This window comes from Ahaetulla prasina, chromosome 2, assembly GCF_028640845.1.
Source record: "Ahaetulla prasina isolate Xishuangbanna chromosome 2, ASM2864084v1, whole genome shotgun sequence".
Taxonomy (NCBI): Eukaryota; Metazoa; Chordata; class Lepidosauria; order Squamata; family Colubridae; genus Ahaetulla; species Ahaetulla prasina.
Window position 1 is genome coordinate 210,034,421 of NC_080540.1, and position 17,612 is coordinate 210,052,032.

Consider the following 17,612-nt stretch of genomic DNA (forward strand, 5'->3'; position numbering starts at 1 on the left):
TAAATATTTTCACAGCCCTCTTTTTGACTCGTGCAGTATACAGGTCCTCAATGGAAGGCAGGTTGGTAGTAATTGTTTTTTCTGCAGTTCTATTATCCTCTGAAGTCTGTGTCTGTCTCGTTGGGTTGCAGAACCCAACCAGACAGTTATAGAGGTGCAGATGACAGTCTCAATACAAATTTAAGCTTAAAAATGAAAATACTTAAACTTTCCTGGGACTAAATAGTTAAAAACATAGGCAAGAGTTTAAACATCAAAACTTCTTACTTCTTACTCTAATCTGTACTGCTAATAGTTTATTTATTTATTTATTTATTTATTCAAATTTATATACCGCCCTATCTCCCGAAGGACTCAGGGCGGTGTACAGGCATTTAAAAGACATATAAATACAATATAAAACAATTAAAAAACTGATTCTAACAAGCCCGTAAATTTAGAATTAAAATATCAAATAAAACCCAATTTAAAACCAATAATTTAAAATCTAGCTCAGCCCTGCACAATTAAATAAATACGTTTTAAGCCCGCGGCGGAAGGTCCGGAGGTCGGAAAGCTGACGAAGTCCGGGGGGTAGTTCATTCCAGAGGGTGGGGGCCCACAGAAGGCCCTTCCTGGGCGCCGCCAGACGACATTGCCGCTACCGACGGCACCCTGAGAGACCCTCTCTGTGAGAGCGCACGGGTCGGTGAGAGATATTCGGTAGCAGTAGGCGGTCCCGTAGTAGCCCGGCCCAATGCCATGGGCGCTTTAAAGGTGGTTACCAAAACCTTGAAGCGCACCCGAAAGCCACAGGTAGCCAGTGCAGCCTCGCGGGATGGGTGTTATACGGGAGCCACGAGGGCTCCATCTATCACCAGCGCAGCCGCATTCTGGACTAACTGTAGCCTCCGGATGCCCTTCAAGGGAGCCCCATGTAGAGAGCATTGCAGTAATCCAGGCGAGGCGTCACGAGTGCGTGGTGACCGTGCATAGGGCATCCCGGTCCAGAAAGGCGCAACTGGCGTACCAGGCGAACCTGGTAGAACGCTCTCCTGGAGACGGCCGTCAAATGGTCTTCTAGAGACAGCCGTTCATCCAGGAGGCGCCTAAGTTGCGGACCCTTTCCATCGGGGCCAATGACTCGCCACCGATGGTCAGCCGCGGATTTAGCTGACTGTATCGGGATGCCGGCATCCACAGCCACTCTGTCTTGGAGGATTGAGCTTGAGCCTATTTCTCCCCATCCAGACCCGTCGGCCTCCAGGCACCGGGACAGCACTTGATAACCGTTGGGGTGGTCCGGTGTAGAAAAGTACAGCTGGGTGTCATCCGCATACAGCTGGTACTTCACACGAAACCACTGATGATCTCACCCAGCGGCTTCATGTAGATGTTAAACAGAAGGCGAGAGGATCGACCCCTGCGGCACCCACAAGTGAGGCGCCTCGGGGCCGACCTCTGCCCCCGTCAACACCGACTGCGACCGGTCGGAGAGATAGGAGGAGAACCACCGATAAGCGGTGCCTCCCACTCCCAATCCCTCCAACCGGCGCAGCAGGATACCATGGTCGATGGTATCGAAAGCCGCTGAGAGGTCTAATAGGACCAGGGCAGAGGAGCAACCCCTGTCCCTGGCCCTCCAGAGATCATCCACCAACGCGACCAAAGCCGTCTCCGTGCTGTAACCGGGCCGAAAACCGGACTGGAACGGGTCTAGATAGACAGTTTCATCCAGGTGCAAGGGAAATTGATATGCCACCATACTCTCTACAACCTTCGCCGTGAAGCGAAGGTTGGAGACCGGACGATAATTACCTAAAACAGCCGGGTCCAAGGACGGCTTCTTAAGGAGGGGCCTCACCACCGCCTCTTTCAAGGCGGCCGGGAAGACACCCTCCACCAAAGAAGCGGTCGTAATCGCCTGGAGCCAGCCTCGTGTCACCTCTCCGGGGGCCGGCACCAGCCAAGAGGGGGAAGGGTCCAGGAAACACGTGGTGGCATTCAACCTACCCAACAACCTGTCCATGTCCTCGGAGCCACAGGGTCAAACTCATCCCACAATGTCACCAAGACCGCCTCACGCATCTCGCCCGTATCACTGCAATCTTGGTCCAGACCATCCCGAAGCTGAACGATTTTATCGTATAGATAACCGTTAAACTCCTCAGCACGTCCCTGCAACGGGTCATCCCGCTCCCCCTGGTGTAAGAGGGAGCGGGTCACCCGAAACAGGGCGGCTGGGCGGTTATCTGCCGATGCAATGAGGGAGGAGGCGTAGCTACGCCTCGCTTCCCTCAATGCCACTAGGTAAGTCCTAGTATAGGACTTCACTAGTGTCCGATCAGCTTCCGAACGGCTAGACCTCCAAAGACTCTCCAGGCGTCTTCTCCGGCGCTTCATCCCTCTCAGCTCCTCGGAGAACCAAGGAGCCGGTTGGGACCTGCGCCGGGTCAGAGGCCGCAAAGGCACGACACGGTCCAAGGCCCCCGTCGCGGCCTGTTCCCAGGCCGCAACAAGTTCCTCAGTCGAGCCGTGAGCCAGACCCTCAGGAAATGGCCCAAGTTTAGAGATTTCAGTCACCTTAGATGTAGCTAAACACAATATTTCCTGAAAACACATTTCGTTTTATATTTGGCCTATAACAGAGTTCCCCAACGTTTCTGGCTTTGTGTACCGGCAGGGGTGGGGGTGGGGTAGAGGGATGGTTTCGCATGCACACACAGCCAGCAAAAGCACACGGACCTCCATTTGCACAAGTGATGTGCACCCGTGCCTGCCGCTCGCACAGTTGGAGTGTACATGCTTGCCTGCTGCTCATGAAAGTGAGCAGCAGGTGTGCACCCTCGCCGGCCGTTTCCCCAGCCCAGTTACAGTCTCCACATGGCCCACAGGTTGGGGATCCCTGGCCTACAGGACTAATGCTTTATTTTTATTTTTAGACTAAAGGATTTGTATGCAGGAATATGACGATATTATATATTTAGTTGATTTTTCCTCTGGGAACTCACATGGACAGTTTCCTCACAAAACACTCCTCTGAGGTCAGCTGAAATTACAGTACTGAAATTGGGAATTCCTGATTTTTGAAATCTGAGCGATGATCCACTTATTGATGAACATCACCGTTTGCCTTCTTCCCGACAACACCATAATCTCAAGTTGGTCTTATTGCTGCTCAGTGACCTTGCTTTGTGTTTAGTTTCTTACCTTATCTTAAAAGCTTCTATCTTTGCTAACTGCTTCCTTTATTTGTAAAGCATGAGCTCTTTATCATTTTTATAATAATAATAATAATAATAATAATAATAATAATAATAATAATAATAATAATAATAATAATAATAATAATAATAATAGAGTTGGAAGGGACCTTGGAGGTCTTCTAGTCCAACCCCCTGCCCAGGCAGGAAACCCTACACCATAAATTTTCCTCATAAGTATTAGTGATCTCTTGTTTCTTGTGGCTTGGCTTATGTTTGCTTTCTCTGATCCCTTTAGTTCATTTTGATTCGGATTTGGGGATCTGTGGATGCCCATTGGTTTCCCTTATTCCTTGTACTTTTCAGCTCTTAAGCCTAACAGAGAAGGTACATAAGTTTTGTGACCTGGTGTTAAAAGCTCCTCCGTGAAGCAACTTCTCATTTTGCTTGACTAGGATATCATTCTTTACAGACTCTGTAGGTTAAACATAGGCTTCCAATTTTGTTTGGATTTTATCAGATATGCATGCTAGGTTATCTTATACTCAGCAAAAGAGTTCTTTAATTAGCATTTATTTTATTTTATTTTTTATTTTATTTATTTTGTCGAGTACATATTAGATAATATATATATTAGATAATATATGAATTGAATACATAAAGTGAATACAATTAAAGGCAACATTAGGACGGGGATGGTAGGCATGCTGGTGCTCTTATGCACGCCCCTTAAAGACCTCTTAGGAATGGGGTGAGGTCAACAATAGACAGTCTTAGGTTAAAGTCTTGGGGGTTTGGGGATGAGACCACAGAATCTGGTAGTGAATTCCAGGCATTAACAACTCTATTACTGAAGTCATATTTCCTGCAATCAAGTTTGGAGCGGTTCACTTTAAGTTTGTATCTATTGTGTGCTCGTGTATTGTTGTGGTTGAAGCTGAAGTAGTCATTGACAGGTAGGACATTGTAGCAGATGATTTTATGAGCTATGCTCAGGTCATACCGAAGGCGGCGTAGTTCTAAATTTTCTAAACCCAGAATTTCAAGCCTGGTGGCATAAAGTATTTTGCTGCGAGCAGAGGAGTGAAGGGACTCTTCTCGTGAAATATCTCTGGACTCGCTCAATTGTATTAATGTCCGATATATTCAGTATCTCGGTTCATTCTTTATTAGAAGAAAAAATGCTTCTCACTGCTATGGGTGTTATGTCTCTTCCCCAAACTCCTCTACCAGAAGCCTAGGAGTTTGAGGATGCTGTGTTAGTATCTTAGCTATTCATAGTACTGCACTTCTCTAGACAGGGAGCTCTGATGGCATTTGTGGGAGCCACTCTCCCAGCGTAGAGGTCATAGCCCTGGGTGCTCCTAGCCTCACTGGGATCACTTTATCCTTGACTTTACACATCCTCTTGAGTTTCTTCTTCAGGCTCTGTTAGTTCTCCAGCTTCTCGTACCCCTTCCTAATGCCATTGTAATTTAGCAATGGTACTTCTATCACCCCCAGGGTATTCTGGTTCTTGTTATTTATTTTTTCTTTTCCTTCCTTCCTTCCTTCCTTCCTTCCTTCCTTCCTTCCTTCCTTCCTTCCTTCCTTTCCTTCCTTCCTTTCCTGCCTTCCTGTGTGCCTCTCACGTATATAAACACATTTCATCCGAATTTTCCCACAGAAATTGTATTCAGCAGAAAAGGAATCACTTTTCCTGTATGTATTCAACATTAATAATGTTGATTACTTTAAAATTAATCACAAACTTACTTATAAATCATCATATGGCCAAACTGTGGGAAGTTATAGGCTGCAGTTATGTGTAGGGGTGTCTCAGTGACTAAGACGCTGAGCTTGTCTATCGAAAAGTCGGCAGTTCAGCAGTTCAAATTCCTAGTGCTGCGTAACGGAGTGAGCTCCCGTTACTTGTCCCAGCCTCTGCCAACCTAGCAGTTCAAAAGCATGTAAAAAATGCAAGTAGAAAAATAGGGACCACTTCTGGTGGGAAGGTAACAGAGTTCCATGTGCCTTTGGCATTTAGTCATGCCAGCCACATGACCAAGGAAACGTCTTCGGAGAGTGCTGGCTTTTTGGCTTTGAAACGGAGATAAGCACCGCCCCCTAGAGTCGGGAATGACTAGCACATATGTGCGAGGTGAACCTTTACGTTTATGTGTAGGGGATGCTTTCTAGATATTGTGTAAGCATCTCTTTGTAACTTATTCGGGGTTTATTATCCCTAGTCCTGCCTGAATGAGTTGTTGCAATGTGCATTGTACTGTATGCCTTTTGTCTATAACTTGTGATAAAGAGATTTCAGTATTCTATACCTAGCATAAATTCTTACTGTATACTTTTCTATACTGTTAATAGTTTTAATAAAGTGACCTGTATTGTTTGTATGCTTATCTTGTTAAATGTATCGATGTTCATCAAATGTATTTAGCATTTTCATCTATTTCCTAAACTGGGAGTTATGGTAGTTAGCAGGAAAAAAATTAAATTCCAATAGAGATAATCTCAAGATCATCCTTTGGTCACCTGAGAACTCCCAGTACAACACTATAAGCATAAATCTACCCTTTGTTCTTTGTTGTACATCAATAAAACTTAGTGCACGATTAAAATTTAAGAATATTTTAGGCAGGAAGGATGGAGGAGAATAGAGTGGAGGGAAGAATGGCTTTGAGTTATATCAAAGCATTCAGCTCTGGGTTGATTTAAGCAGAAGAGTAAAAGTGAAAATGACCCCAGCAACAGAATTGAAATAAACTGGCCACATCTGTCTAACAGTCAATTCAGTTGAAGGATGAAGTTCCCAAATGATTTAGAGGTTATAGCAAGTAGCAGAACTCAGATCACCCATGTCTAATTCTCAAGACCTACTTTCTTCTGCAGCAGTATAGATTGTTCCTGGGAGTGTGCGTTGTGGTACTCCCGTCTTAGCAGCTATAACAACATTTGCCCCATCCTTTGCTGCTTTCAAGGCAATTGCTTTTCCAATGCCACGGCTTGCACCTGTTATAAAGAGAGTGCATCCAGCCAACTTCCTAAAAAAATGAAAGAAAGAAAATTAGAAAATCAGGAATGAAAGAAGGATGCACTAGAAAAATAAAGAATCTTAAATCACAATCATTTCAAGTTGATACATATCTGTAAATTTAAATTTTGCAACTAGATTCAAATCCAATAACTGGGAATATTTTAGAAAAATAATGTTGTATTGTATGTCTACGAATTCCGCATAGGTGTCAGGAAGGGCATCCAGCCAATAAACGCATGTATGGCATGTACTGGGTAAATATGCATATTTTCTTAGATTTTATCATTAACCGCATAGCAAAGAAAACTAACAGTGTAATTTCCAGTAACATTTCCAGGACAATACACTAATTTCAACACAGGAAGATCACCAATGATTGCTTATCCTGCTCATTCAAACTCATCCGAATAGATTTTAAAAAGTTATTATCAATGCAATACTTAAGCAACTAGAGCTGCCTTATAGTTTTGTCACTGGACCATCTAATTCAGTTCTGTGTACTCTGACTGATATCCGCTCTCCTAGTTTTTCCATAGGGCTTTTCCCAATCCTACTTAGCAATATTCAAAATCTGGGACCTTTTGCATGCAGAATATATGGTCAGCTTCTTAGACTTAAGCAGAGGTGGGTTTCAGCAGGTTCTGGAGAACCAGTAGTGAAAATTTTGAGTAGTTCAGAGAACTGGTAGTAAAAATTCTGACTGGTTCCGCCCCAATCTATTTTCTGCCTCCCGAGTCCCAGCTGATGAGGAAATAAGGATTTTGCAGTAACTTTCCCCTGGATTGGGGAGGGAATGGAGATTTTACAGTATCTTTCCCCTGCCATGCCCACCAAGCCGTGCCACACCCATCAAGCCACACCCACAGAACCGATAGTAAAAAAATTTGAAACCCACCACTGGACTTAAGGAGACCTTTTGTTCAATCCTAAACCCAAGAAACATAGAAACTGTTTGAGGTCTTAGAAATAGTACCAAGAATAATGGGCATGAGTGCACATATGCACTGCAAGAAGCCAAATAGCCACAAGCTCTAGGATTGAAAATTAATCTTCATATGAATCTGCTCAATGGTGGTATTCAAGTAATTTAACAACCAGTTCTCTGCCCTAATGATTTCTTCCAACAATCAGTTTGCCAAACTGCTCAGAAAGTTAACAACTGGTTCTCCCGAAGTGGTGCGAACTGGCTGAATCCCACCACTGAATCTGCTTCTCATTTGCACCTCCACCCAGTATCTTCTATTTTCACCAAATGTAGGCCTAGTTTTCATCTCTGCTCCTCCCACTCAAAAGCACCAGTAGCTCACAGTTATCTGTTGTTGTTTTTTGGGGGGGGGAATCTTCTAACTTTCTACTGATTAAGGTAAATAGGATGCTTGAAACCTTCTGGACAGGCAGATATCAGGTAGATATTACGGCTGTGCTCTCTTCAAACCTTACACTTTGTTTATTCGAAGATAGGTTCTGCCTTTAAGTCCCGAGTTAATTTTCGCCCAGGGTTAGCCAGATGGATGGTATGGATAGTATGGATGATAATAACCGTTTTATTCCTTAAAAAATAAAGACTATCCCAGCACTACAGGATCCATTTAAGATACTGCAAATTAAAATATAGTTTTCTATAAAAGCATGGAGAAAAACTATCTGAGCGGTCATTAAAAGTTGACACCGACTTGACACCACAAACCATGGTGGCGCAGTGGTTAGAATGCAGTATTGCAGGCTAACTCTGCATTCCCACAGCTAGGAGTTCAATCCTGACTGGCTCAAGGTTGGCTCAGCCTTCCATCCTTCCGAAGTCTGTAAAATGAGGATCCAGACGGTTGGGGGTAATATGCTGACTCTGTAAGCCACTTAGAGAAGGCTGTAAAACACTGGGAAGTGATATATAAGTCTAAGTGTTGCTGCTATTGCAATGCGTTGAAGAGTAAAGCTCAAAGTAACCATCATTAAGAGCAACCCTAACTCTTAAGAATAAGTTCTTAAAAATAACCTAACTCTGTAACTTTAACTGAAACTAAGTATTTATTTATTTATTTATTAGATTTCTAGACCGCCCTTCTCCCGAAGGACTCAGGGCGCTGTACAGCCTTAATTAAAATACATAGATACACAATACAAATCCCAAATTTAAAATACATTTAAAATGAAATATTTAACCGGCCAATTTAAAACTAAAACGGTCAATGACCGATATAAAACCCTAAAATATAAAATTATAAATAGATTAATACAATTAAAATTCAATTAAAATTAAGTTAGACTAAAATATTAAATTAAAATAATATTTAGGCTAGTCCCGCCAGATTGAATGGCAGAGTCTTCAGTCCCCGCTTGAAGGTACGGAGGTCGGGAAGTTGGCGTAACCCTGGAGGTAACTCATTCCATAGGGTCGGTGCTGCCACAGAGAAGGCTCTCCCCCTGGGGGTCACCAGCCGGCACTGTTTGGCTGATGGCACCCGGAGCAGGCCCGCTCTGTGGGAGCGCACAGGTTGTTGGGAGGCTATCAGTGGCAGAAGGCGGTCTCGTAAATAGCCCAGTCCTAAGTAGTCCCTATCAATGGAAGAAAGAGATGAGCATAAACTGAAACAGAACGTGCGCAGAAGACATTCATGGTGTTCAAAAGGAATGTTATCTCAGTGTTCTCCATTAAATCTCATAAACAAAGGATAAAATTATTGGAGGGCTATGAGAATAAGCTGTAGCTTGGGATCAATTTGTTAAAGCTCCTGAACCTGCAGTTATGAATGTATAGGAAGTTAGCACCCACCCCTCTCATAGAAGAATGGAATATTACAGGAAATATTACAAAGGAAGAATATTATTATTTTTTATTTATTTCATTTTGTCACAACAGTATACACAAACATCGACATAAAAAAACACAACACATCATAAAAGAAATATATATATATATATAAGTAAGAGTATGCAACAGCTATGTTAATTTGATATAATGAAGGGAACAATAGGACAGGAACGGTAGGCACTTTTGTGCTCTTATGCACGCCCCTTAAAGACCTCTTAGGAGTGGGGTGAGGTCAACAGTAGACAGTTTTTGGTTAAAGCTTTGGGGATTTTGAGTAGATACCACAGAGTCTGGTAGTGTGTTCCAAGCATTAATAACTCTGTTTCTGAAGTCATATTTTCTGCAATCAAGTTTGAAGCGGTTGACATTAAGTTTGAATCTATTGTTTGCTCTTGTATTATTGCGATTGAAGCTGAAGTAGTTTTTTACAGGAAGGATATTGCAATAGATGATTTTGCGTGTTAAACACAGGTCATGTTGAAGTCGGCGGAGTTCTAAATTTTCTAATCCCAGGATTTATACTTCCATGGATGAGAAATAGAGAAATGTTTTTTTAGGCAAGAAGCAAACTCAGTCTTAATAGCCCCCACACGCTCAATAGCCCACAGCAGATGTCAGCACTTAAGAGATAGCTAGGTCTATTCAAAAACAAATGCCTTCACCTATGATAGGATTAGCCCTCTACTCATCTAGCAACAAAATCCACCAGAACTCAGCAATAGAACTCACCAAGATCACTTGCTGGGTGATCTTGCTCATCACCCAGCAAGATTCAACCAAGCTTGGGACAACCTACAAAGTTACCCCTGCATGGCCCCATGGAAGTCTGACAACCAATCAGAATACAAGCTCAAATTCAAAGCCCAACAGAGGGTCTCTCCCTCTCTCTCGCTCTCTTTCTTTCTCTCTCCCATGTGCCTTTTTGCCCAGGACCTCAAACCCATGTGGTCCTGTCCACCATTAAACCATCTTTTCAAGCAGTTTCCATGTTTCCAGTGTCTTTCTCCCCACTTGGAATTGAACCCAGATGGACATTTCTTCCAACAAACGCAAAGAAATGCAAAGCTTGACTGACTCCCTGAAACAGCATGTACGAACTACACATCTTTGAAAATACTGGAGAGACCATGTGTGCATTACACAGGATTTTTCCAGAACAGTAACTATTTTTACCATATAACACTTTGTTTTTCAAAGGGTCTATTTTGTCTGTCCCTAGATTTCAGAAGGGTTTCTCTCAACTATTTGAACAGTTTCTTTATTTAATAAGACTTGTTAGAGACTTTTTAACAACACTTAACAAGTAATTTTATTTTAGTGCTTTTGCAGTAAAATTGCAATAAAATAAAACAAGATAAATAAGATTTTTTTAAAATGTTTCTTTTATAGTTTCATTTTTGCTCAAGGCATTCAACCACAAGTGATAATAAAGAGCAGTAGAGATTAATTACCCTACTTCTTTTATGAAGGAGAAGGCATGTAGGATTTTGATGACTGTCTATGTACAATGTCATCTTTGCTGTTTGAAAAACATCAAAGCTGCCAAAAAAAGATACTATAAGACACTCTCCCTCGCCTCATCAAACCTTTACTCTCTGTATTACCAATGAACAGGCATAAATAGGTTTTCATTAAAAATAGCAGATTAGAGCAACAGATTATCAATGAAAATAATGTAGAATTTGCTTCTGCAACCAACCCTCCTTTCTTCATTGAAACGGATTACTTATTTCAGCAGAACACAATCCATCTACAAAAACATCTATTAGGGGCCAATGATAAAACAGATAAGAAAGTAATTTAAACACTGTCGTGCAAAATGTCCAAAGAAGTTGTTTGCCTGAGTTTTATGGTTGGAAAAATATCCCTAATGATCCCACAGAAGGAAGGATTTCCCTTACTGAAACAACCGATAAAAGTGATGCATTATTAAAAACGTAGCAGTTTTAAAAGCTGTAAAAACGTTAATTAATTCTAAATGCTGACTAGTCTATGTGACTCTATCCTCTGTATCTAAGATGAGAAGAATTTTAGAACTAGATAAGGAGATAATCCAGGCGGTTGGCAAAATCAAGACTGACCTGAAGGTATGCACATGTACACACATGCACATATAGCATTTTAAAACCAATAATATAGTAGATGTGTTTATTTGAGGGAATATATGAAGTTGTCACTGCCAGAGTGTACGTATGTTTATTTATTGTGTCAATTGTGCAGTTATATGTCTCACATCTATGACTCTGTGCAGGTTCCAACAATAAAAACATCAACAGAAAAAGCAAAATATAGGCAAAAACAGCCAAAATATATAAAACCATAGTGGCTTCTGGAACTTCATTTTCAGTGCTCCAGAGCAAAATAAAGGGAAACAGCTCTTTTATTATTGCTACTACAAAGTTCATAAGAAATATAGTCATACCTTGAAAAGAAAAAGAAAAAATGACAAATTTCAAACACAACCAAAAAAACCACTATCACCAACTCATTTTCTTGCCGATACTTTCACTACCTGAAAGTCATACCAGCAACCTGATGAAAGCATGATATGAATTTATTGATTTATTTTATTTATTTGTCAATCATATATGAGATAACAGGTAAAAGTATAAACATAATTTGGATATATGAAAAGAGTAAGTAAAAAAGAATATTAGGACAGGGACAGTAGGTACGCAGGTGTACTAATGCACGCCCCTTACAGACCTCTTAGGAATGGGGTGACATTAACAGTAGACAGTTTAAGCTTAAAGTTTTGGGGGTTTGGGGAAGAAACCATAGAGTCAGGTAGTGCATTCCAGGCATTGACCACTCTGTTACTGAAGTCATATCAGAAGCAATATCTTCTTCTTTAAAACTTAAAAAAGATTCTCCCCCCCCCTTTGTTTATAATGTTTTATCCAACAAGCCAAGTCTGAATCTGTCTCCTCTTTCTATTGAACTAGGATAGGTCAAATCTGAAGGTTTTTTCCAAATTACACTTCTGCTTCGGGCTTACATTTCTTTTATTATTTATTTATTTATTTATTTTATCACATTTATATACCGCCCTATCTCCCAAGGGACTCAGGGCGGTTCACAGGCAGGTAAAAAAGCACATATAAATACAGACTAAAATAACAGTTAAAAAACTTATTCTACATGGCCGAATTATTAAAAAGCAATATAAATAATAAAACCCATTAAAAACCAGTATAAATTTAAAATCTAATCCAGTCCTGCGCAGATGAATAAATGCGTTTTAAGCTCGCGACGGAAGGTTCGGAGGTCCGGAAGTTGACGAAGTCCTGGGGGGAGTTCGTTCCAGAGGGTGGGAGCCCCCACAGAGAAGGCCCTTCCCCTGGGTGTCTCCAGACGGCACTGCCTAGCTGACGGCACCCTGAGGAGTCCTTCTCTGTGAGAGCGCACGGGTCGGTGAGAGGTATTCGGTAGCAGTAGGTGGTCCCGTAAGTAGCCCGGCCCTATGCCATGGAGCGCTTATCTGACCATTGCCCTACTATTGCAACTCTTCCTCCTGTCCCTTAAGGCTAGTTTCACAATCCATTACATCAGGCTTTAAATAAGAAGAAAGACAAGGATCTAAAACACTAGTAGCCAAACTCACGACTACCCTGGTGTCCATTTCATCAGGACCAACCAGTGGTGAAATACTCCACGGGTTGCCACTGGTTCGCTGCCTGTGCATGCGCCTAGAAAAAGGAGCCTTTTGAAGATTAGTAGAACAGCGAGGGGGAACGGAACAGCTGGGCCGTGTGATTTATATTTGCAGGATTTCCTGCTTTCTAGCAAATATAAATCGCGCAGCATAACTGATCGTTGGAAATACCGGTTCAGATGAACCGGTAGCTTTTTTTTTTTACTATCAGTTCACCCAAACAGGTAGCTTTTATTATTACTGGTTTGTCCGAACCGGTGCAAACTGGTAGCAATTCATCCCTGGGACCAACTTATTCAAACTCCTCCCAGATACCTGGCAAGACCTCATTTCAGGCACTTCAGTCAAACTCTGTACAAATCCAAGTGATTTTATCCGAGAACGTCTAGAATAATCCTTATGATGGCCCCTAAATTCTCCCCAAAGCTTTCACTTCCCAGGAGTGACTGGATCACTTTGACCAGAATCACAGACTAGTTATCTACAGGTACCCTTGTTGCCTAAGAAAGACTCTTATCTTTGCTGTTTGTTTTCCCCCGGTGAGCATGAATGTGCACAGAATCCTTAAAGTGCAATACAACCCAAGTGGTGAATAAGGCCTCAATCGTCCCAGGAATAACCCTAAGCTTCTTCTGGAACCCTGTAGCATGTCTGGCATGGACAAATCAAATAGGGACGCTTCTCTGCAGAGGCATACAATCCCAGAAAACTCCAAGCCCAATGGGAAGCAATATTTTCACAAGGGATAAATAATATCCTCCAAATCCAGCCACTATTCCAAGATAAAATTCAAGTCCAATGTGTGGCAGGTCTAGGACAACTCACCGTGGCCACCTCTCCACAGGATAATTTGCTGCGGAACAAGAGTTACACTAATATCGAAGACGTGGTCATATGGAATCAATAAAGAAAGAATGCCAAAGGAGGAACAAAATGAAATGTGAATGACCAAAATTAAAAATTATAATTTTAATTATTTTAAATTGAATTGAATTGTTGAATTGCCCTGCAGCAAGTTGGCCGTGGCGAGTTGACCCATTATGTGTGTGGCAACACACATACCCCTCCTGCTTTCCCTAGCCAGAATCTGGCTAAAGACAGCCTGACTCCTGTCCATGTTTGCCATCACCTCCTGAGCAGCCTCCAAGTCTGCACCCAGGAACAGCAGATTAAAGTCCCCCAAAACCATAAACAGGGGAAACTCCTCTACAAACCTTAGCAGCTCAGGTAGGGAGGTTACCATATAGCAGGAAGGCTGGTACATGAGCAACAGTCCTTTCTAAGCCCTGCAGCCAAAACTTCACAATAGGGTCTTCACTACCAAGCTACCTGCTGAGCAGCACCCCTAGAAGCTACCAGGTTCTTGGATATATTGGATAACAATGGATATATTGCCAGCCCAGGGTGTTGTGGTCCGTCAGCAGCCTACGGAGCTGGCAACGGAGTCGGACAGCAATGAGGCTGAGGTGAGGCCAGGGCCATTGGGAAGTGAGGTGTGGACTCCAGAGCCTCCAGGGATTGATAGTAGTGAGGCAGAGGAACAGGAGGAGCCTGTTCCTAATGCATGCATGGGAAGAGCTGCCAGAAGGCAAGAGCAGCTCAAGCAGAGAGGATAACTTGGGAGTAGGACCAAGAGATGATTGGCCCCTCCCATAAGGCTTAAAACAGACCAGCACCGGCGTTTCAGCTTTGCCAGAAACAACGTTGTAGCTGCGTCTTCTGTTTCATCTTCTGCTTCGTATACGTCTTTGTTTTTGTGGCTACTGGACATTTGCCAGGAAGGGCCTTTGGCCCTTTGCCTAATTGGACTAAGGTTTGTGAGATAACTGAGGAATTTGTGTTGGGAGGCATTTGTTTTACTTTGAGTTGAACGATGCTGGGAATGAAGTAATTCCCAGCTGTTCAAATAAAGTTTGTTTTTCCACGGACTAAATTTATTACTATCTACTTGGGTCTGGGTCACAACACTTATCCAGGGTATTGGTAAAAGTATAAAATGCATCAGATTATCTCTAGGAAGAATGAATCCTCAGTTGTTGTTGTTTTTAAGGCATAAGGATGTAAATGTTGTGATTAGAGAGAGTCTGGAGCCGAGGGAGACCACTGTACCTCAGATTGCCGGGTGTGAATCCCTCCTTGTGAAGTGGGGCCATAGATGTCAGATGGGCTTGCTGGTCGCGTACCAGGCTCCTTGCTACGTGACAGCTGCCCTGCCCGAGCTCCTGGAGGTGCTTGCTGGGGTGGCAGTTGAGACCCCCAGACTTCTAGTCATGGGGGACTTTAACTTGCCATCTTCCGGCTCGTCATCGACAGCAGCTCGGGAGTTCATGGCTTCCATGATGGCCTTGGACCTGACTCAAGTAGTTGATGGCCCTACCCACACTGGGGGTGGTACACTCGATCTGATTTTTGTCTCTGGTCAGTGGTCGAGAGATCTGGACTTAAAGGAAATAGTCATCGAACCTTTGTCATGGTCAGATCACTCTCTCCTTCGCCTGGACTTTCTGACCGCCATCCAACACCGCAGGGAGACGGAGCCGATGCGTTGGTTCTGGCCTGATGGACCCAGAGAGGTTCCGGACGGAGCTTGGGCCATTTCCTGAGGGTCTGGCTCACGGCACGTCTGAGGAACTTGTTGCGGCCTGGGAACGGGCCGCGGCGGGGGCCTTAGATCGTGTCGTGCCTTTGCGGCCTCTGACCCGGCGCAGGTCCCAACCGGCTCCTTGGTTCTCCGAGGAGCTGAGGGGGATGAAGCGCCGGAGAAGACGCCTAGAGAGCTCTTGGAGGTCTAGCCGTTCAGAGGCTGATCGGACACTAGTGAAGTCCTATACTAGGACTTACCTAGTGGCATTGAGGGAAGCGAGGCGTTGCTACGCCTCCTCCCTCATTGCGTCGGCAGATAACCGCCCAGCCGCCCTGTTTCGGGTGACTCGTTCCCTCCTTCACCAGGGGGAGCGGGATGACCCGCTGCAGGGACGTGCTGAGGAGTTTAACGGTTATCTATACGATAAAATCGTTCAGCTTCAGGACAGGTTGGACCAAAATTGCGGTGACTCAGGTGAGGCGCCCGAGGGTGGTCTTGGTGACATTGTCTGGGATGAGTTTGACCCTGTGGCTCCCGAGGACATGGACAGGTTGTTGGGTAGGCTGAATGCCACCATGTGTTTACTGGACCCGTGCCCCTCCTGGCTGGTGCTGGCCACTCAGGAGGTGACACGAGGCTGGCTCCAGGCGATTACGATCGCTTCTTTGGTGGAGGGTGTCTTTCCGGCCGCCTTGAAAGAGGCGGTGGTGAGGCCCCTCCTTAAGAAGCCTTCCCTGGACCCGGCTGTTTTAGGTAATTATCGTCCAGTCTCCAACCTTCACTTCGCGGCGAAGGTTGTAGAGAGTATGGTGGCATATCAGTTTCCCCTACACCTGGATGAAACCGTCTATCTAGACCCGTTCCAGTCCGGTTTTCGGCCCGGCTACAGCACGGAGACGGCTTTGGTCGCGTTGGTGGATGATCTCTGGAGGGCCAGGGATAGGGGTTGTTCCTCTGCCCTGGTCCTATTAGACCTCTCAGCGGCTTTCGATACCATCGACCATGGTATCCTGCTGCGCCGGCTGGAGGGATTGGGAGTGGGAGGCACCGTTTATCGGTGGTTCTCCTCCTATCTCTCCGACCGGTCGCAGTCGGTGTTGACAGGGGGGCAGAGGTCGGCCCCGAGGCGCCTCACTTGTGGGGTGCCGCAGGGGTCGATCCTCTCGCCCCTTCTGTTCAACATCTACATGAAGCCGCTGGGTGAGATCATCAGTGGTTTCGGCGTGAGGTACCAGCTGTATGCGGATGACACCCAGCTGTACTTTCCCACACCGGCCCCCCCCAACGAAGCTATCGAAGTGCTGCCCCGGTGTCTGGAGGCCGTACGGGTCTGGATGGGGAGAAACAGGCTCAAGCTCAATCCCTCCAAGACAGAGTGGCTGTGGATGCCGGCATCCCGGTACAGTCAGCTAAATCCGCGGCTGACCATCGGTGGCGAGTCATTGGCCCCGATGGAGGGGGGGGGCAACTTAGGCGTCCTCCTGGGTGGACGGCTGTCTCTAGAAGATCATTTGACGGCCGTCTCCAGGAGAGCGTTCTACCAGGTTCGCCTGGTGCGCCAGTTGCGCCCCTTTCTGGACCGGGATGCCCTATGCACGGTCACTCACGCACTCGTGACGTCTCGCCTGGATTACTGCAATGCTCTCTACATGGGGCTCCCCTTGAAGGGCATCCGGAGGCTACAGTTAGTCCAGAATGCGGCTGCGGGTGATAGAGGAGCCCTCGTGGCTCCCGTGATAACACCCATCCTGCGCAGACTGCACTGGCTACCTGTGGCCTTCCGGGTGCGCTTCAAGGTTTTGGTGACCACCTTTAAAGCGCTCCATGGCATAGGGCCGGGTTATCTACGGGACCGCCTACTGCTACCGAATACCTCTCACCGACCCGTGCGCTCTCATAGAGAGGGACTCCTCAGGGTGCCGTCAGCGAGGCAATGTCGTCTGGCGGCGCCCAGGGGAAGGGCCTTCTCTGTGGGGGCTCCCACCCTCTGGAACGAACTGCCCCCAGGACTTCGTCAGCTTCCGGACCTTCGGACCTTCCGCCGTGAGCTTAAAACATACTTATTTAATTGCGCAGGACTGAGCTAGATTTTAATTTACGGGTTTTAAATTGGGTTTTATTCTTATATTTTTAATTATTAGGCTTTTAGAATAAGTTTTTTAATTGTTTTTAGACTGTATTTATCTGTTTTTTAAATGCCTGTAAACCGCCCTGAGTCCTTTGGGAGATAGGGCGGTATATAAATATGAATAATAAATAAATAAAATAAATAAATGTAAAGCTAAGTGCAAAGCTAAAAATGTTTTTGCTAAATATAGAATATTTATTTAACACATTCCTAGTTTACATGATTG

At 44.6% G+C, this 17,612-nt stretch overlaps 1 protein-coding gene across 2 annotated transcripts in view; it reads right to left on the reverse strand.

Annotated features, from left to right (window-relative positions):
* The window catches only part of HSDL2 (hydroxysteroid dehydrogenase like 2), a 44,304-nt gene that overhangs the window by 23,325 nt on the left and 3,367 nt on the right, over positions 1-17,612 (reverse strand). For both annotated transcript variants that reach the window (XM_058171087.1, XM_058171088.1), the window contains exon 2: positions 6,054-6,217. In XM_058171087.1, coding sequence (XP_058027070.1) covers positions 6,054-6,217 — 164 coding nt within the window. The remainder of the gene's footprint in view (positions 1-6,053; positions 6,218-17,612) is intronic.